Source organism: Nelumbo nucifera, chromosome 5 (assembly GCF_055504915.1).
Source record: "Nelumbo nucifera cultivar China Antique chromosome 5, China Antique-T2T, whole genome shotgun sequence".
NCBI lineage: Eukaryota > Viridiplantae > Streptophyta > Magnoliopsida > Proteales > Nelumbonaceae > Nelumbo > Nelumbo nucifera.
This window is the reverse complement of record NC_142653.1, coordinates 20,145,051-20,167,263: the sequence shown is the minus strand read 5'-3', so window position 1 is coordinate 20,167,263 and position 22,213 is coordinate 20,145,051. Positions and strand designations below refer to the sequence as shown.

The 22,213-nt window shown below is 39.7% G+C and overlaps 1 protein-coding gene across 1 annotated transcript; it reads right to left on the bottom strand.

Annotated features, from left to right (window-relative positions):
* Positions 1–1,737: 1,737 nt before the first annotated feature.
* LOC104595653 (proteasome subunit alpha type-1-B) lies at positions 1,738–20,521 on the bottom strand. The gene is made up of 2 exons (XM_010256481.2): positions 20,006–20,521; positions 1,738–2,504 (listed from the first exon to the last, which is right to left on the bottom strand). Exons 1-2 carry the CDS (start codon positions 20,354–20,356, stop codon positions 2,070–2,072), a joined length of 786 nt encoding a protein of 261 aa, XP_010254783.1. The 5' UTR covers positions 20,357–20,521; the 3' UTR covers positions 1,738–2,069.
* Positions 20,522–22,213: the final 1,692 nt, after the last annotated feature.

Sequence of the window (22,213 nt, the reverse complement as noted above, 5' to 3'; positions counted from 1 at the left end):
CCACCTTAATTACTTGAAACTCCGTTCACCTTGCAAAATAAGCTGAACGTGGAAGGACTATTTGACATGGATGTCAATGGAAGAGATGACCATGGTGTAGAGAAGTTAAGCATTGTTTATTTGTCCAACTACAGATCATAAGAAAGAAGTCTTTCTCAGAAGAAAAGGATAGCTGCAATGTGAGTGGGTGGCAATCATCCATTTTTGCAGCCTTATTGACCGGTGATTGGAGTCTATCATAAAGGTTTTATAAATCCATCCATGATCTTTTCAGTTAGAACTACACATGCTACACATGAGAAAACTTTGGCTGTCCACATTCGACAGCACATATTAGTTCACCATTCAATGCATCTAAGACCAATACTGTTACAAGAACTGTGTGAACTAACATGTCATGGCCTCATGGGGAAAGAACCTGCTGTTGAATTTAGACAGCCAAGCTTTTTAATACAAATAGCAGCTTTCAAGAAAGCTCTTCACCACAAAGTGTCAACCAGCCGGTTGTTAAGGTCTCCTGCAGTCCTGCTGGTTGTAAGTCGTAACAGATACTTGGGATTGAACCCTGCCTACAATAGGGTCTTGTTGGGGAGGGGGTTTAGGGTCTGGGGGATGGACTATCCCCTGTTGTGTAACCCCATGGAGCAAAAAATAGAAAGCTCTTCACCAGCTCTTTTATGATTATCAGTGTTTTCAAAACTGGGATCAGGCAGTCAGACCAAAAAAACCAGAAAATGGTCACCTGACTGGTTCTGTTTCAACTCAGAACTGCTTTTTGGCCAAAAACTGTTGATTTGGTCAGTTAATCACTGACTCAGACGGTCGAACCGTCGACCTGAACAACGATTTTTGACTATTTTTTATTTTTCTTTTAAATTTTTATTTTTTTGTCAGAACAGTTCATCTGTTCATTCAGTCCAAACGGTTGGACCATTCAACCCAGGAACTGGACCCAGAACAGTTCCTTGTCTGGTCCCGTTTTAAAAACCATTCGTACTCTTTCTTGACTGCAGCTTTACTTTAGTACTGAAATGGTTGTCCTCAAAACCTTTTAGACACTGCCTTCAGACTCTACAACCTCACTCCCTTTTGCCTCTGTTTCAGAGGTGTAGGGTATATATAATTATGGATCATAAGAAACAGGAGCGCACTAGAGAAGGTTCAGATTCTTGGATTGCATCTTTACTTTGTCTTTGTGAGCTACGTCCAGTGGATAAAAGATCCGGGTCGGTTCTAAATGTTTCCGACATGCATCCCTCCCTGCACTACAATCCACGTCAATCCCTCATCTTTCAATACAAATAAATGAATTTGGTAGCTGTTTTTGCTCGGCTGTAGGACCAATTATTTTTCTCCACGAAAGCCAAAAATGCATACATACCACTCAATCCGATCTCGACATCTTTCTAGTATCATAGAAATTGCCCGAGTACTTTCAATTTAGGCTGTGTTTTGTTTGATAGAAAATAAGAGAAACAGAAAATTGAGAGGCAGCTTCAAGGAATTTCACCAAGTTCGTTAAAAATCCTCCCAGAACTTTCTGTTTCATAGGGTAAACAACTAAACATAGCCTAGGGAAAACACTGGCGTGACCGCATCTTATTGGAGGTTGCAGTGCTGCAGCCTGCAGCAGATATTTCTCCGTTTAAGTATTGAACAATCTACGCATATGCTTTTGCATACGAATATTGGAAGAAGACACGAATCAATTCCGAAAATACAAAAGAAAAAGACCGCTTTTGAAAGAAATTCTTTAGCGAGGTTCATGTGCATAATTTGTCTGTTTCTCAAGGCAAGGCGTTCCATATAGCAAACTGAAATAGGAAATTAACCCAAGCATGCAACAGAATAACCTTAACATGGATCCAACATAAAAGAAAAAAAAAAGTATGTTTTCTTCCTCTGAGTGATGACGTCGAATGCTAATGAGCTCCATGGTAATTAAAAAAACAAAAAAAAAAAAAAAAATTGTTGGCACCACCCGATTCCCTTGTTCCATTTCGCAGAACTACCCTAGCTCCCTTCTATAACAGGCTGGGGACACAAGTCTGCTGCTGTCTCTCCCATCATCAGATATCCATTGGGGCAGTTTCTGGGCTCCTATCTTCCTGCATCGCTGCACCCTGGTCAGCACGCTCTTCCGTAATCTCTAATGAGTCGATCACTTCCTGTACAGTTTTCTGATCCATGACGTGGAATGGCTCCCCCACTCCAACCACAGCAACAGTACAGATTGAGTTGGTCAGCTTCTCGCCTTGTAAGGTCTCCTTGATTGCAAAGAGTGCATCTTTTATCAGTTCTTCCCTGGATGAGTCCATGAAAGTCTCAAACTTGCGCTCCAGGTAAGTCTTTGCAGCCTGTGAACGAGAGCCAATAGCAAAAGCCTGATACTCAAAGTAATTGCCACTTGGACAATTATAATAAAGGTGAGCTCCAGACTCATCCAAGCCAGCAACCAGTAAACCCACACCATAAGGCCGTTTCCAGGACCGTTGTGTGCAAACCTGCCACCAAAGGAAATATAAAACATAACGCAGAAATAAGTATCTATTCCATCAATGAAAATCAATACATGTACTTGGTTTCTTTTTTGTGTCGTTGTAACCTTTACATTGTAAAGAACATGTGTAAAGAAGAATAAGTATCTATTCTACCAATGAACACATTTGGTTGCAATGCAAACACAAATATATACACTGCATATTTTACTCTTTTTTTAGTTCATGAACGCCAACACGCTTCAGATTTTCAACCGTTTTTGCACTCATCTTGTTTGCTTGAAATTGGTGCTAAGTGTGGGCTCATCATTAAATGCTCCAACTACCTTATGCTCCAATGCCTTAACTTTGGTTAAAAAGTTGGTTATCAAAAGAATACAAATTTGTATCAAAAAAATAGACACAGTAATGCTCTCTTTCTAAAGTACAAAAATGTCAGAAAATACATAAATACCGTATTGCAATCAAACGGAGCCTAAAAGCATACAAAGGAGTCTCCGAGGAACTAGATATGTGTTATGTGATGGAGGATACTTGTGTGTTAATTTAAATGCCTCTAACTCTTCCAACAGGGGAAGAGAAATCATTTGCATTATGTGCATCCTAGTTTAAATTTCAATTTTCTAATTAATTGTTTTTTAGTCTATCTATATATATCTATGCCATATAAGCAGATACTTGGGTTTGGTGCAAGTCATAAAAGTTAAATTTGATTATATAATGTCAACTTATATCTTTGCCCCTTTACTTGTACACATGCATAACAGATGCACTTGCATGTGCATGTGTGTAATGAATGTTCATTTGACAGAGACATCAATACACGGATAGAGATATCTTTGCCCTTGTACACATGCATAGCACATGCACTTGCATGTGCATGTGTGTGTAATGAATACCAATATTCTCATAATTAATATATGCAAGTTCATCTGATAGAGACATCAATACACGGATAGAGATATCTTTGCCCTTTTACTTGTAAACATGCATAGCACATGCACTAGTGTGTGCATGTGTGTGAAATGAATTCCAATATTCTCATAATTAATATATGCAAGTTCATTTGATAGAGACACCAATACACGGACCTAGATGCCACAAAAGGGCACAGTGGAGCTTGGATCTGCTACCTACACTGCCCACAAGATCTGGAGTTGGCAGTGTCCTGTGTTAAAGGTGTCAGAGGAGCTAATACTTAGAAGGAAGCTGAAACCGTGAAGAGATCCTCACAAAACTGCAAAGGGTAAATTCCCAAACAAAATGGTCACATGCTGGGGTCTATAGGGCCTAAAGATTAAGCCTTGTTGCCTCAGCTTCTTTGTTATACAAGCATAGCCAAAATGAGGATTTTATAAGCAAGGCAACAACTAAGGTAGACTGTTCACGCCTGAAAACACCAGAACATGAAAAATGGGCCAATTAAGCTGAATTTTGATGGATACTCTTTATGCAAGACAGAAGTGGATGGTGCTCTTAGGAACCATGAAGGTACCACCTTATTGAGTTTCTCATGATGAGTTGGAGAAGGCAACTCTCTGAGAGCAGAGTTGCTTGCCCTTGCACATGAGCCAAAATTAGCCGTCTCTGGGTGAAGAGGTTTATTGATGAAAGGGGACAGTCAGGTGCTCTTGATAGAGCACAATGGTGGGACAGGATTCATGCAGCTATACCCCGTGTAGTGGGGACTACGGCTGATTCCAGTTGAAATTATTTGATTTCAGTCCAGTGGTAGTAGGATCTTCTAATTAGGAAGGACATTGGAATCTAAGATTCTTGTTGAGGATTTTCTAGCCTCTTCCCCAAGTAGCTCATTAGGTGGATCCCTCGCTCTTCTAATGTCCTAGATGATAACCTTTCTGGAGGTGTAGATGGAATGGAACTTATTTTAGAGTTTCTGGGGCCTAGTACAGTCTCTGAATTTTGAATGTTATGTAAAAGGATGAATCAGCATATGCTGTATGACCATATATGATGACATCTGTATTCTTCCTGTTATTAGATCTTCCCAGTAGTAGGGGTTTCTTCTCTCGTTAGTAAAAGTATAAAACCTCCGTGGTCAATCACAAGTAGAGATAAAGAGGTGTTTCCGTGATACCAGGCATGCAAAAGTGCAGTTTTGTGTTGGTTTAAGTGCAAAAGATCGGCTTTAGTGATAGCAAGCAACTAAATACATTCATAGGACACATTTAGAATCAGGAAAGGCACAACCCTGTACTACATCCCAATGTGGCGTAACAAACTAAGCATACTCTTGGCATCCAGATTTTTTTTGTTGCGACTCCTAAAAGTCTTTCAGATAAGGACAAACCGACAAAGTAGTAGGAGAAGCCTGTCTTCTAGGATCTGGAAACTACCAGACCAGTTACAAATATTGCAACAAGTTCCCTAAAAGCAGACAGAGAACAGACATAAACCAACATCAGTCAAATAGAAAGAGAATTGTCCTCAAGTAGAAGCCCTCGGAGCAGTATATCCCTTCCTCATACTTTCAGGAGATCAGACTTCACCATCATTGAGGGCAACCTCATAGACTCCTTTTCCAGCCATCCCAGTCACCAGATTGGGAACAGTTCAGTTCAGATCCCATTATCACATTCAACTTTCAAAACCATAGAGGCCTAGACCCACAGAACCTTCACAATGGCCTTATAGGTGGATCCCTCGCCCTTCCAATGTTCTAGATGATATCCTTCCCAGAGGAAGTGTAGGTAGAAAGGAACTTCTATTAGAGTATTTGGGGCCTAGTACAGTCTGAGACTCTGAGTTTTGATTATTACGTAAAAGGATGTATCTTGATATTTGTATTCTTCTTGTTATTGGATCTTCCCAATAGCAGGGGTTTCTTCTCATTAATAAAACCTCTGTGGTCATTGTTATGGATGAAGAACAAATTATAATAACATTCTTAGCAACAAGGACAAAATTTTTATGCAGGAAAATATTTAAATTAAAACAAAAGTGAGATGAAAAAATGCCTTAATTAAGATTAACCTTGTCTTTTATATACTTGAAAGCAATTGTTTGCAGTGATTTTATAATGAAATGTCAAAGAAGCCACAGTTTTCAATTCAACCACAAAAAATAGTAAATAAATAAAATAACTGATGACAACCAGAATGGCATCTGGAATTCCTACAAACCTGCAGCATGTACCTAAAAAATGTAATATACAGATCTCAAAAGGATCTTAAAAACTGTAAATAAAGGATTAGTCCCAACCAATTAAAAGATACAATAAAAAAATAAGATTTAACTCAGTCTTATTAAGGGAAACCAACTTCAATTAATGTATGAGATACAGCCATAAAAAATAAAATAATAATGTATTGAGAATGTGAGATGCACATGGCTAGCACGTGTTTTATATGAATGGTCAGTGGGGAATCAATTAAACAATATTTTATTCACTTCCAGTCAGCTTCTACTATCATGTTCTGACCTATGGATTCTAGCTTCCTTTCCCCAAGGATGTCATGGATTCTATAAGGATATGCTTGGTATGATAGAAAATAAGAGAGATACAGAAAGTTGAGGAAAAGTTCTTAACAAATATTGTAAATTTCCTTCAGAACTTTTCCTCAACTTTCTATTTCTCTCTTATTTTCTATCAAACCAACACAGCCTAAGGTTAAGTAGGGAATAATCAATTCAAGGTGTTTTGGCATGCTTCCTGTTTTAGTACAAGTAAAAAGATCACATGGAGGTTTATCATCTTTACTACCCTTATACAATGGGGCATATGGAAGCAGTGTCACTTCTAAATTTTTCAGTACTGTGCTATTGCATTCTAAGTTTCACTAACTTCATTTACATTACAGTTGCAGACAGCTTGTCACTATTGAGGAATCCAATTGCAAATAGCGAGTACATAGAGGTTGTTCTAGCAAAGAAAGATGATGGAGGCGGTAAAGACGAGGGCAGTAAGAAGAAAAAAGAGGATGACAGAGAAGGAGAGAAGAAAGAGAAGGCTGGTGGTGGACAAGATGAGAAAAAAAAAGGGTTATGGTAAAGATGCCAGAGGTGGGGAGAAGAACAAGGATACTGGTATTCCAGCAGCAGAAAACAAGAGGGACTATTACAGTCCCAATTGAGGTGGAGCATGTTTACCCACAGTAGCTTTTCAGCAATGAAAATTTGAATGCCTGTTCCATAATTAAGAACTAAGGAGGACTAGCAAAGTTAGAGATGGAGAGACAAAAAAAGAAAGTGATGTGAATAAAAAATATATTTACAGGAGGAAGAGTACAAATATTAGAGATAGGGATACTTCTGAGATGTTCATAGATGTAGCTGGGGCAGACTCAGTCTGGTTCTTGCTAGTTGTAGTCTTGGTTTGTCTTTTGTATTTTCTAATTGCTCAGTTGGTTAGTTTAATTTTGTCAATCCAGAAGCATCTTGATAGATTCAATCATCAGAAATTGATCTGTCATCTTACAATCTTCATCTCAAGTTCATCTTCATGACTTCTATTGGTAACCCAGGGCCACCTTGGCTGGTAACTTCTTTCAGACATGAAGATGGAGGACTGAGTGTTGTTTTGTTTCTCACTTTCTTGGTCCCTAAGGGGGAGGAGAACACAGTAATAGCAGAGTTGTTGGCCCTTGCCCTTACCTTTATGTTTGACTGTAGGTAAGCCAATGGCAAGGAGAAATGTTGTTGATAATGTCCTTTGCACTCTATGCAGAACAGAAAGAGACTCTGCAAACCAACTTTTTGAGCAAATGTCAAATCTCAAAGCAAACTTTGATAAAAGTTGTGTTGTAGGTGTGAATATGGGGGAAGTGAGATCCTTGCATGTGCAAACACTTTGGAATGTGAAGTGTCGAATTGGCCTCTAACTTACCTTGGTCTTCCCCTAGGAAATAATCCTCAAAAAGGAAGTTTTTTGGACTCCAATTGTGGAAAGGTTTGAAAAGAGACTTGCATCTTGGAAGAAAAATTATCTCTCTTGGAGGAAGAATCACCCTAATTAGGTCTACTTCAGCTAACCTGCCCATTTATTACCTTTCGGTCTTCAAGTGCCTGCAGGGGTGGCTAACAAATTGGAAAAGCTAATGAGAGATTTCCTATGGGAGCCAAGGGAGGAGAAAAAAAAACCATAGGGTTAGGTGGGAGGTGGTGTGTAGGAGTAAGCAGGATGGAGGTCTAGGCATTGGGAATATAAGGAAGAGGAACTTGGCTTTACTAGGGAAATGACTATGGAGATTTTCTTTGGAAAAGGAAAAAATAACTATGAGCTAAGATAATTTGCAGTATTCACGGGCTTGCAAAGAATGGATGGGACTCTGAGAATCTGGTTATGACTACAAGAGCATCTTGGAAATCAATCCAAGCTATTCTGCCTCTATTTTCTCCTTGGATCAGGTATGACTTGCACTCGGGTAACCTCATTAAGTTTTGGGGACATGTTTGGGTTGGGGATCATCATTTGAAAAACCAATTTCCGACCCTTTTTGCAATCTCCACCTTTAAAAATGAACTAGTTGCCACATTCCTTGTTCCCTCAAATTCAAATTCTGGGTTTGGGTGGAACTTGGGTTTGAGAAGAGCCCTCAGGGACACAGAATTGGATAGTACCTCAGCTCTCTTGTCCATTCTTGAGGGTTTTTTTGGAGCCGACAAAAACAGATAGTAGGATTTGGACTTTGTCTCCTTCTGGATCCTTTACTTGTGCCTCCTTTAAAACCCTAATACAACCAGAAAGTCCTATTGGCTTGTCATTCCCTGTCAAGGAAGTGTGGTGTCAACATATACCTCTGAGGGTTCCTGTCCATTCTTGAGGGTTTTTTTTGGAGCCGACAAAAACAGATAATAGGATTTGGACTTTGTCTCCTTCTGGATCCTTTACTTGTGCCTCCTTTAAAGCCCTAATACAACCAGAAAGTCCTATTGGCTTGTCATTCCCTGTAAAGGAAGTGTGGTGTCAACATATACATCCGAGGGTTGGGAGTTTCTGTTGGGAAGCTTTTCCTGGAAAGAGTTAACACAGGTGATTTACTTCAAAGAAAAAGACCCAATAGTTGTTTATCTCTACATTGGTGTATTCTTTGTAGAGTTGTTGGTGAGTCTGGTTACCACTTACTAATATCCTATGTTTAAGCAAAAAATATTTGGTAATGGTTCGCTTCTTTGTTTGGGGGCAGGTGGATCTCCCCAACGAATGTGCAAAGCTTATTTACCTCTCCCTTTGTTAACTGCCCAACAAAAAGATCAAGGATCATGTGGAGATGTGTGAGAATTGTTGTTTGTTGGACAATATGGGAAGAAAGGAATTCAAGGATTTTCTCAGAAAAGGAGAGAGGGTTGGAAAATATGCCAGAAGTGATCAACATAAGGGTAGTTCGCTGGTTGAAAACAATGGATGAGTTCACAGATTTTTCAACAGATGATATGTTAAGAAAATGAAAGAAATTGCAAGTTCAGTCTCGATTAAGAAGACCTTGAATCCTACATGGAACCCTCCACCTCCTGGTTTTATCAAACTAAATTTTGATGGTAGTAGCATGGGGAATCCAGGGCCCTCGGTTTTTTTTTTTTTTTTTTTTTTGGGGGGGGGGGGGGGGGGGGTATTAAGAAATGAGAATGGTAATAGCTATGTTCTCTAGCCCAATTGGAGTGGGAGACTCTTCGAGGGCTGAGGTGTTGGCAGCTTTGGAAGGGGTACAAAGGGCTAAAGACTTAGATGTCAAGAAGCTGATTATAGAGGGAGATTCTGTGGTTGCAGTGAATTGGCTAAAAGAAGACAATTCTAAGCTCTGGAGCAACAGTAATGAAAAGAGAAAAGTCAAATGGCTGATCAAGAATATGGAAGTTCAGTGTACTTGGGTAAGGAGAAATGCAAACTCCTTTGCTGATGGATTGGCTAGGAAAGGGGTGAATAGGGTTTCTGGGTTCTGGGCTCAGTTGTAATTGTTTGTTATTTTCAGTTTGGGTGCCTACCCAATTTCTGGGGAGTTAAGATACTTTAGCTCCTCTTTTTTGTAAGTTTATTCCTATTTAATGAAATCTGTTGTTATTGATAAAAAAAAAGAGTCTGCAAACCATCTATTGTTACACTGTTCATTTACTTCTCAGATCTGGGCAAAGGCCCTGGACACCTAAAGTTGGAAGGGATGCTTTCCAGAATCTACTGACCTCTTTCTTCATGGCCGGTGGCTTGGAGGCTTAAGTAGGAATGGAAAACTCATTTGAGTAATGATGTGCTTTGCTGTTTTCTGGTGCATATGGATGGAAAGAAATGCATGCATATTTGATAATAGGGCCATAGAGAGGGAATCTCCGTTCATTCCTACTTGTCCATGAAGAATTTAAAGGAATCCCTTGTAGTAAAACCCTAAATTATGAAATAAGTTTTGCAATAAAAGAAATAAAAAGGGAAACGCAGCTCGTTCTAACCTCTTCCATTATAGACCTGCTGCAGAGGAATTTGTACTTAGCTGCAGGTCCAATGACCAGGTCTCAGGACATGGGCCTATAAGTATTGAGCCAAAGAACAAAATAGATTAAATTTTCAGCCTTCCAAATGAATATTCACATAATTGGGGCCTAAACCAATAAGGGGGCTTTATTTGTGTAGAGACCTGCAACTGAAGGGGCAAGGGCTTTCCAGACTGCACCACAAGGATTCAAGTTCCAGACTAGCATGAGCATCTCATCCAACTATGCACTGAAGCTGGAAAATGATAGGCTTGCTAGAAACAGAGTTTCCAAATGAACCTGAGAAATGAAAACTTCCATCAATGATGATCTTCTCAACACCAAAGACTGAAGCCCTTGGAGGGTAGGAAACTCTGTCCTTTCTGAATCTCTACTCCCCAAGTATCGGTATTACTCTTTTTATATGATATCCCAGAAATACAAATACAGCTATTGTAGTTGACATTTACTGGCAATCTTACATAACCAAACAATACTGTACCAAGTATCTGGTTCAAATAGTGTTGGGATACACATTTGAATGTATTTGGAGAAAGTCCCACATTGGAAAGAAATGAAAAAAGCAAGGGACTTGTGTATGAGGATTTCCCAACAACCTAATGGCTTAAGCTTTTAGGTTAAAGGTGGTGTCCAATTCTTGTGCATAAGTCTTACACATGTGCGCAAGCTCCCTGGTTTTGGTGACTTTCCCCTCTACACAAAACATATAGGTCTACACTAAGGTATTTCATAAACTTTTTCCATGTAGATATCAAATGAATTACATCCCTTACCATACAAATTGGACATATCTTAGCTTGCCAAGTTTGTGGTGGCCAGTATGACTAAGACTTCACAATTAACATATGTCCTTATTGTAAGTGCATCCTAATTCTATTGATTTTATAAAATCCCACTTCTTGGTTCTCTTATAGTGAAAAACCTACTAAGTTTGGGCCCTTGGAGCCATTAAAAACATATTTCAGTAGATAAAAAATTCTACTCAGAAATTTTCTGGAATTGCTAGATCCCCTATGATGACTTCACCTCAAGTCTGACACCAATTCCAACCTAAACACAAAGGTGCTTTCAACATTCTACTCTAGATTTGTTATTCCTCCTAGATGACACCAACACCATTAGATTGCAATCTCCCTCTATGTTCTGTCTCTCTATGTTCAGGTGGCGGTTAAAAAGGGGAAGGACAATGTGGAGAGGACTAAGGGCTGCAGTATGTTGGACACTGTGGGAAGAAAGAAACTCCAGGATATTCTCAGAAACTCAGAGAGGAGCAGCAGATCTGAGGGCTACCATACATATTAGGGCGGTACAGTGGCTGAAATCTTTGGAAACATTCACAGATTACACTGTGGATGACATGTTGAGGAAGTGGGGTGAAATTGCAAATTGCACGCAGACCAAGTCAGTAATGAGTGTGGCTTGGACCCCCCACCTAGTGGATTCTTGAAATTAAACTTTGATGGGTGTAGTAGGGGAAACCCGGGACAATCGGGGATCGGGGGTGTTTTTAGGGATGAAAATGGGGTCATCTCTGCTAGGTTCTCAGGCCCAATTGGAGTGGGTGACTCCCTTAGAGCTAAGATCTTTGCAGTTATGGAAGGAGTCTGGAAAGCTAAGGAATTGAACATCAAGAAACTCATAATTGAAGGGGATTCAGAGGTGGTGATAGGGTGGCTGACTAAAGATCAAAATGATTTATGGAAGTACAATAATGAGAAGAGGAAATTCAAGTGGCTGGTGCGGGAGATGGAAGTTAAGACATGTTGGATTAAAAGATCAGCTAATTCCCTAGCTGACGGTTTAGCTAAACAAGGGGCAGAAAGGGATTCATTGTTTTGGGCTAAGCTGTAACGTTAGTGTCTTTGTCTTTTTCTTTTTTCCTTTCTTGAAGCTCTTTGTGACTCTTGGAAGATAAGTGTGTTTGTCTTCCACTTGTAAATTTTCTACTGATGAATTAATGAAAGTGTTATTGATCAAAAAAAAATGTGATAAGAATTTATAGTCACTTTTCTTTATTTTGTCCTGACTTTTATCACTGTAGCTATAAACTTCATAGTGCTTACAATGGGATTTGTCTATGAGGTTGGTTTCTATAAGGTTAGTTGATGCCTTCCATCTCTGTTCACCAAGACACTATTATAGTTTTAGCCTTTTAGGATTTTTGGAGTATCAAACCTATTTTAAGTACAGCACTGGATGCAATGAAAATGCCTTCTGTAAGGTACCTCATTGCAACTTTTGTCATCATTGTGGGCTGTTGCTACCACAATAGGTAAACAAAATTAACATTTAAATAAAATATTTAATTAAGCAGATTTTCATAAGCATAGGGGGGAAAAAAGAAAGCCAACAAGTCAGAAGTAGGTATTCATCAATTACACTCTCCAGGCAACAGAAAGACCATAGACTACCAAAAATGTTGAAAAAATGCACCGACAACCACAACTACAAGGAGCCCAAAGCCAAGGATGTACACTCTGCATTCACTCATTGGGGGTTCATCATAGAACACCTTGCCAATGAAAATCAGGAGCATAGGACTGAATATTGAAAGTAAAATAAACCATTTCTTCACTAGAGAAAAAAAAGGATAATGAAAATCAGGAGCATAGGACTGAATATTGCAAGTAAAATAAACCATTTCTTCACTAGAGAAAAAAAAGGATTCAAGCCTCAAATATTGCAGCAGGATTTGAAGACGGTTAAGTAGAAGAGGGACCTCACGTTTTTGCTGTTGCAGATGTTGCATACAGGACAATGATCAATGAGGGAAGAGCAACTCTATTTTGGTTAGTGGAGAAAGTGGTGCTGGTAAATCTGAGACCACAAAGATGCTTATGAGATATCTTGCATACTTGGGTGGGCAATCTGGAATAGAAGGAAGAACTGTTGAACAACAAGTTCTTGAACATGAATAGACACAAATCAGTTTGAGTTGGAAAGGAAAGCTGGGAGATCGAAAGGAGATTTATGATGGTTGGTTCAAAGTCCTTTGAAATCAGACGAAGTATCGACCATGGAGACAATTTTACATTAACGGAAAGGGGCAAGGGAGTTTGGGCACGAATTGTCCTTTCTCAAGAGGACATCCTCTGGACCAGAACTTATATTAAAGAAGCTTTGGAAAACAAGTGAAAATATTTAGCAGACCGTAAAAGAGTTAACAAGGGAAGAATCCTATGCCTACATCGCAACGAAAATACCTGGGGGAGATTCATTCGTCTCAGCAGATGGGAAAAATCAGACAAGGCTAGATCTATTTGCATCCCAGAAGAACCAGCTACTGGAGGCTGGAACTCTTTCATCAAAATCTTGGATTGCGTTTGTAATCCCAGAGTGAATCCCTGTCCTGAAAATTTGAAGCAAGAGCACTTCCCCTCACTTGAAGCCAAAAGTAGGATAATTAAGACTGGAGGCTCTGTGTTCCTATCTATTGTCCATCAAGACAAACCATTCGGTAACTGGAAGTTGGTCTTTGTCTGCTAAAAACCCTTCATAGGACTGTCTGCAAATCTACACTGAAAATCCTTACTGAAGCTGTGCCCCATTGAACAAAACAAAGCAGTGGGTTTTGCCCCTTCGAAAGAACTGTATTTAACCTGGACCAAGATTAAATCTTTCTTTGTCTTCAGTGGCTGGGTTCAAATTGAGCGCCGGTGGCCAAAGATAAATGCAGTACCAGAACAGTTGATCTCAGGCTGGCTAAAGCTGCGGGGTTTATCCTTCCACCTCTGGACGAAGGAAACTCTTTCCCTGATAGGAGACCTTTGCGGAGGCCTTGAAGAAATAGACCCCAGGACTCTAAACCTTTCCGAGTTAGACTTCACCAGAATTAAGGTAAAGAATCACGGATTCATGCCATTCCCCAAGCAATCCCCAATCTGGACAGAAAAGTGTGGTTCTACCTCTCAGTGGAGGTGGAGAAGATGAATGAGTCACCTCCCTCTCACTCCGAGTTGACTCACCCTGACGGCACCTATCCACGTGGCAAGTCTACCTTCGCTGCTCAGAAATCTGATTGGACTAAAGGTTGTTGTTGGGGAAATGAAAAGTCAGCGGCGGGAGTCCCAGCAGCAGTGCAGGAGCTTTCTTTCCCCATAAAACCTAAAGCTCACGAAGAAGCTGAAAGAAACAAGGTGGACAGTCACACCCCCCCCCTTTAAAGAAGCTTTTCAAATTTCAAAATACCACCCAAAATTCGACTTTTCAAGACTAAACCATTTTCTTACCGGTTTGAAATTTTGGGCGGATACTCTCAAACCCAGGGCCCAGTTTTAGGCCCAAACACTTCAAACCCACCAGCAACCCCCTCCTCTGGCCAGCCCATTCCTGAAACTCCCCCCAGCTCGGGCTGACACTCAGGAAACGTTTTCAAGGCTCCAACTCCTTCTATAAGGTCGGATTCCCCTCCTTCCAGTGAAGAAGAAGACACGGAGGAAGATTTCAGCTCATATGCAACAGAAGCAGAACCAAACCCTCAAGATTTAGCTCTTGAAAGGGCAAAAGACATGTTCGCTGGGAAAGAATTTTGGGGAAGTGTGGAGATACTTGAACAGATTCACTTGGTTGATGCAGACTATGGAGCAATCTCAGAATCGGACTCCCCTGTTCGTAGACAAGGAAGAGATTCGCCAACCCGTTCTCCCATCTCCAGTCAAATTCCTAATCAGCATTCAGGGAGATATTCCACCCCTCTTTCTTCTGCGCCTAAATTTCAACCTCCCGTTACTCCTACTAACTCTCATCGTATTTTATCTTCTTCTCCATTCTCAGGTTCAAATGTATTGCCATCCCACCCAAAGCAGAAAGATCCTCAGACAGCTGCTTCTTCAAGCATTGGTAGGAAGACAACGGTGAATTTGAGAAATGGTAACATAGTTGAAGCTTTGGGAATTAAAAGAAGAGTTGAAGAAGATGAAAAACAAACAACTCTTGAGAAAGAGAAGATCAAATCCGGAAAGAGTCAGGAGAAAAGTAAGAAAAAAGGTCCCATAAAATAACTCAAGAGGCTTCAGTGGGGATTAATGGATCACATCTCAGACTGAAGTAGGACAAACAAGGGGAATTCTGGTAGAGTGACTAAATGAAGATATTAAGCTGGAATGTCAGAGTTTAGGAGGGCAGATCAAAAGAAGCTTAGTGAAAGAAACTTTGAAAAGAGAAAACCCAGATATAATTACTCTTCAGGAATCTAAAAAGGAAATTATTGACAGGAAACTTATGAAAGCAATTTGGGGAATAAGGGGTAGAAAATGAACTGCTGTTCCAATAGTGGGTTCCAGTGGGGGAATCATCCTAACTTGGAAGGAAGACGAAATCTCAGGTTTGGAGATTGACAAAGGAGAGTTCTCAGTCTCGATCTTGTTCACAAACTTAAAAGATGATTTTAGTTGGATTCTTACCGGAGCATATGGCCCCAACTCTCCCTCCAAGAACTTCGCCCCAGATGTACTTAAGACCACTGGCCTATTTTGCTAAACACTGAAGAATCATTAGAAGAAATACCCCTTTTAGACTGGAAAAATTCTGGTTATATCACAAAGGTTTCAACAAAAAGGTTGCAGAATGGTGGGAAGATTGCAAAGTAGAGGGTTGGGCTAGCTTTAGGCTCCTACAGAAATTAAGAGCTCTAGAGAGAAACCTGAAAGCTTGGGGGAGAGAGGTATCCAAAACTGTTGAAGAAGAGAAGAAAAGAGTTCTTACAGAATTAGAGGAGCTGGATAGCAAAGAACAAAATGGGACCCTAGATGCTCTAAACAGAAGTAGAAGAGCAGATTTGAAAAAGGAATGGGAACAACTTATCAGAAGAGAAGAGATTTACTGGAGACAAAGATCAAGAGTGAAATGGCTGAAACAAGGAGACAATAACTCCAACTTTTTTCACACTTATGCCTCAGGAAGTAGGAAAAACTTCATTCCAAGCTGAAAGTGAACCAGAGGGAAGAGGAGAATCCCGAGGAAATTAAGGAAGCCTTCCTCTCCTTTTTCAATAACCTTTACTCCAAGGATAGTAATAACCAATTTACATTGAGTAGATGGGAAGGCACAACTTTATCAGCTGAAAAAAGGGTTTGGTTGGAAAGAAGCTTTGAAGAGGAAGAAGTTAAAAATTCTGTCTTCAGCATGGATGGAGATAGGGCTCCGGGACTGGATGGTTTTCCCATCTCTTTCTTCCAGCAGTGTTGGGAAATAGTAAAGTCAGATCTTATGGATTTTTTCAGGGAATCCCATTCTTCGGCCATTGTTAACAAAGGCCTTAACTCAACCTTTCTCTGTCTCATCCCAAAGAAAGGAGGAGTCTTGGAAGCTAATGACTTTAGGCCAATAAGTTTGATAGGGAGCATCTATAAAATTTTGGCTAATGTCTTGGCCAATAGACTTAAAGAAGTCCTTGAATAACTAATTTCCCCAAATCAATTTGCCTTTGTTAAAGGGAGACAAATCGTGGACAGCATTCTAATTGCAAACGAGTGTGTGGAAGACAGAAAATCCATTGGGAATTCAAGGACCCTGGTGAAATTAGATCTAGAAAAGGTGTATGATAAAGTGGATTGGGACTATATCCTCGATTGCCTAAAGATGTGAGGTTTTGGTAGCAGATGGATCAGGTGGATTAAGGGTTGCATTGGTTCTTCATGGTTTTCAGTGTTGATAAATGGTGAAGCAAAAGGCTACTTTAAGGCTAGTAGGGGTCTCAGACAAGGTTGCCCGCTCTCCCCCTTTCTGTTCACTTTAGTAATGGATATCTTTAACTACCTTTTCAATAAGGCAATGCTCTTTAACTTGGTGAAAGGTTTCGAAGTGGGAAGGAACAAGATTCATATCTCACATTTATAGTTTGCTGGTGACATAATTTTGTTCTTGGATGCCTCCATAACCAACATCACAAACACTAAAAGGGTTAATTGAATGCTTTGAAAGTGTCACTGGTTTGAGGGTCAACTTCTGCAAAAGTTCTATAGTTGCTCTTAACTCTGTGGAAGTCAAACTCTTGGAGAGCTTCAAATCTTTGTTGGGGTGTAAAGAGGAGAGTCTTCCTATCTCATATCTTGGGATGCCTCTTGGAGGGAATCCAAAACCTCTCAATTTCTAGAGACCAGTGGTGGGAAAATGTGAGAAGAAACTTTCAGCTTGGAAGAAGTGCTATCTCTCAAAAGGGGGAAGACTTACTCTCTTGAAGGCCTCCTTAGCAAATATGCCAGTCTACTTCCTTTCAACTTTCCAGATTCCAACCAAAATCAGAAATCAGATCGAGAAGCTCCAAAGGAACTTTCTTTGGGAAGGAGGTGGGGAAAAGAGGAGTCACTTAGTCAGTTGGAAACAAGTTTGCAAGCCTAAAGAGGAAGGTGGCTTGGGAATTGGAAACTTAAAAGAGAAAAATTCTTCTCTCTTAGGTAAATGGCTGTGGAGGTTCCCTAAAGAACCCATGCTCTTTGGACTGCTGTCATCTCAAGCAAATACGGATCAAATGTAAACGGGTGGGATAGCAATCTCCATTTGAACAGGATAAAATCCACAAATCCATGGAAAGGTATCATCTCCATCTATTCTTCTTTCTTTCCTTTTATAAGATATAAAGTAGGAAATGGCTCAAAAATAAAATTCTGAAAGACCTTTGGTGGGGGGAATCTACCCTTGTTGCCTCCTTCCCTAGACTTTTTACCCTTACCCTTGACCAAGAAGCCACTATTTCTGCCTGCCTTCCAAACCAAACTGTTGAGAACACCCTAAACCTTCAACTCGGAAGACCCCTAAGGGATTTGGAAATTTCTGAATTAATAACCTTAATTCAGACCCTTAAAAAAGCTTACATCTCCCCCTCCAAGTCTGACACCCGAATCTGGACCCTGCCCCCCACTGACGAATTCTCTTCCAAGTCTATGTTCAAAGCTTTAATTACTGATGATCATCATCCCCCCTTTCCTTTTAAGAAGATCTAGTGCAGCCACATCCCCTCAAGTGTTTGTTTCTTTGTCTGGGAAGCTTGCCTCCAGAAAGTTAACACTTGTGATCTCTTGCAAAAAAAGTTTTTGGGAAGATTGTCTATCTCCCCTCATGTTTGTTTTTTATGCCTCAGTGAAGGAGAATCAGCAGATCACATTTTCCTTCACTGCAAATTTGCCCAAAAGATTTGGTTCCATTTTTTGAAAATGGCAGGTTACAGTTGAGCTATACCAAAGCGCATGTTAAGGACTTTCTACATCAGTGGCAAGGAACAGGTTTAAGTAAGAGGGGTAAAATTTACTGAGTGTTACATGTAGTGTTGTGGGGTGTTTGGGATGAAAGAAACAAAAGGCTTTTTGACAACAAATCAAGGCCCCTGGAGGAGTTAATTTCAGACATCTCTTACCTATGCAACTTCTGGACGGTGAATTCAGATCTTTTCAGAGGAGTCTCAGTCAATGACCTCAATAGAGATGCTTACCCTTTTTTATTTCTCCCTCACCTCCATCAACCACCCTTGAGATCTCCCAAACCCATCAGTGAAGGTGTGGTGATATTAAACTTTGATGGAAGTGCTTTAGGTAATCCTAGATTAGCTGGTATTGGAGGAACATTAAGGGATGAAAGAGGCAACATCTGTTGGACTTTCAGCGATCCCACAAAGGCTGAAGTAATGGCTGCCCTCAGAAGAATCAGAATAATAAAAAGTTTGGGAATTCAAAATATAACCATTGCAGGTGATTCAGCAAATACTATAAAATGGTTAAGAGACAAAGAGGGGGGACCTTGGAGATTAAGTCACTATTTAGAAGAGGCCAGGGACACTTTGGACTACCTAAATGTAAAGTTAGTTTGGATTCCTAGGGAATACAATCATACAGCAGATGGCTTAGCTAAATGTGGTGTCTTCTTAGAGAAAATATATAGCGACAAGCTTCCTCTTTTGTAATCTGTGGGGGTTCTCCCCCTGCTTTGTACATCTTCTCATGTACCTCTTTTTTTACTAATGTCTTGGTTAACTTTTCTCAAAAAAAAAAAAAAAAGTATTGCGGAGGGATATAATGATAAAAATTATTTGTTACCCATATCAGGTATAAATCCTCATAGAAACCCAATATGCGCAAATAGGGCAACCACAAGTATCTATATTTTCATGGGAAGTAACAGTAATTCTCTAACAAGGGAATTTCCATGCCAATTATATCCCCACAACGAAAATAAAACCAAAACATAGATGCACACTATGGGGTCTGCTGACATCCTGACACAGTTTTTCAAACATCACAAAAATATGGCTGATCAACATTGTTACGAGAACTTGGGGCAAGTACATCAATCCTGTTTCACCATTGCTCTCTTTCTAGGACATTAATTATAAGAGAAAAAAAAAGACTAACAGGAAGATAAGAAACGCCAACAACCTGGAAAATTTTAGAAAAGAAATAAACAACCAGTATATATCAAAACAGCATGCAACTAGTAGGAGGCAAACACCCATTGAAAAAAAAAAAAACAAAACAAAATGGAAGCTACCTAGATAATCCGAGGTATCAGATATCCAACAACCATTGATACCAAAAATCACCTTAAAGCATCAAACAAACTCCAACCACTCACCACATAGACGCGATAAAGAAAAAGAGAGAATTAAAAGGATGCAAAAGCCTCGTATTCCATATATTTTTCGCTCTCAAGTTCCCCTAACCCTCACCCTAAAATCCTAACCTAGTAAAACCCCACATTTGCTACTTCTTGCATAAAACCTAATTTTTTCATTTAAATGATCTGACAACGTTGTCGTAATCGGTCACAGAGATCATACACAATTCCGTCCGCTGACAATGAAGGGATAGAAACCAAATCTTATTTGAAGGCCATAATTTTCTAAGGTTTCCTTCAATTTCATCCGCACAGATTCCAACCCAAAACCCCTAAGGGAGAAAAAGGGAAGAAAAAGAATATGCATATCTACTCCATCCCCACTCCTAAACCGCAAGCCCTCCATCCATTAATACTATACCAAATCACGGTTATAACCTTCCATTTATCATTTTTAACTCAACCATGAAAAGAAAAGAAAAGTAGAGACATTTTCAAAACAATTAGGGTTCTTCTCGACGCACCTGCGCCTTGTCGGCTAGCTGAACTACGAGTCTCCCAACCGGAAGAGGAGACTCGTAAGTGAAGCTGTAATTGATGCATTCGGATCTGAGATATCTCGAGAGGACTCTACCATCGGCGGTGAGGCCGGCAATAGCGATGCCAATGTGATCGTCGATCTTGAAAATCTTCTTCTGGTGCGACGAAAGCTCCGAATTGGCTTTGTTAACGCTTGCCAGAACGGCATGAGTCTTCGATCGGAGACCAATTGCGGCCGAGCCTTGTTTCACGGCCTCCATTGCATACTCCACCTGAAAAAGTCGACCTGCTGGACTCCATGTCGTGACGTCTGTATCGTACTGATTTCTGAACATCTTTGAAGAAGCAAAGGAATAAACGGTTCCTCTCCTTTATATTCACGTTGTTTGCTCTCTCTTCTTTCTTCTTCAACAACGAAGGTTTTCGTTTTATATAAGTCTCGGAGTCGGAGTTTTCTTACTCTTCAAGCCAAGGTACTATAATCTATAAATGAGATGGAGCGAAATAGTGAGGGTAGGGAGCTCTTCAAGTTGCAGAAAGGGACTTGGATTCAGTGATGGTTCTCCATATGGATGGATATTTTCTTGTCGTCAGATTGGGATCTACTCAACACCCATACACACCAACTTCAATTGGCATCGCTCTCAATAGTCAACACATCATACATACAGGATGCACATGACCAGACTTGCTGACCCATCCGATCCAATAGGCTAGGTTGTTGGGCTAATATAAGGCCCATTTGGCCTTTAACAACCCTTAAGGCCCAAACATGATTGCCCGATATTACTTTTTTCCCCCTAATTTTTGAAGCTAAAAGGCAAATTCATTCATCAAAAAGTCATAGTCTTACACCTGATACATGGCATTAGTTAGGATTGAAAAATGATAAAATTAATTAAAATAATTTTTTTGAGAAAAATTTTAGTTTTTAATCACTAAAGATTACCAAAAATTGAAAAATAATTTTGGAGAATGGGGGTTGCTTGGAATCAAAAGGGAACACACCCACACGTAGTAGTTCACGCAGCCGTCGCTCGCGCACGCACACAGCCCGCCGCGTGCGCATGCCCGAGCCAGTGCACATTTGGGCCCCACAACTACATACTAGCTTCTTACCAATTTTCTTACCATATTCTCTCCAATAATTTCCCTACAATTACTTACATGTTTAACCTGAAAATGGTAATGGCCTATTTGGAATAGGAACATTTTAATTCGTAATTCAAGAAAGAAGTAGGGCGAAGGTCTTATTATCTTATATTTATTACACGTCTTAAACAAAACAAATTGATATAATAGGCCATATGGTTTGATAGTTGTTTCCTCTTACTGTGAGATGTGTGTTTGATTCCTTTTAACCACTACATGACACTTTATTTTCACCTTATATAATAAGTTATAACATATATATTTGGAGTTTTGAACTCTAATTCTATGCCTTATAACAGTAAAAAGTATGCCAAATGAGACAAAACACAGATTAAAGTAATACTGAGCACCGGGAGGGAAGCTCGTGAGACCTCTGCAAAGGGCGCAAAGAGTTTTAAAATGCCAAAATGGAGAACTTACTTCCTCCAACAACGGAGACAATCAACACTGAACACGAACCTCCAAAACCATTACCACATATATACTGTTCTGATATGCATAGCTATCAATACTTAAACATATTTAGTTAAAGATGTATTAGTTAGATATATCATATATACAATTTGGCCAAGACTGGGCTTTGTAGAAATCTTAGGGAAGGCTTGGAATGGAAAGTTGGAAGCTTGGTGGCCTAACCTTGACGAGTTGCAAAACAAACAGAGAATAGTGTAACTTCGCTACTTCAGTCTAGACTGTTGCAGTGTTTCCCATTGCTGTCCAACTTCACCATTATGTCTGCCATGGTGTTTGAGAACTATTTTTAGATGGACTGATAAAAAAAAAATTGGGTTGTAAAGGCATGTTATAGCAATCTAACTCAGAATGCAATCTTTCTGCTCTTCATCCTCTGGATTATAAAACACAAACCATAACAAACCTAAATAATTTTTAATTATTTTTAAGAATAAGGGATCAAATAGTGGAAAAATCTACAAATATTTTCAAAACAAAAAAACATAGGGTTCATAATGATTATTCTACAAGCAATGGAATTGATTTCTCTTTAAAATCACAAAAAAAAAAGAAAAAAGAAAAAACAT

Excerpts from the sequence above, each read along its gene's own strand:
- LOC104595653 (XM_010256481.2), bottom strand. The coding sequence starts at position 20,356 with ATGTTCAGAAATCAGTACGATACAGACGTCACGACATGGAGTCCAGCA. Across the intron at positions 2,505-20,005 it reads AGCTAGCCGACAAGGCGCAG|GTTTGCACACAACGGTCCTG; the intron begins GTGCGTCGAGAA and ends CTTTGGTGGCAG.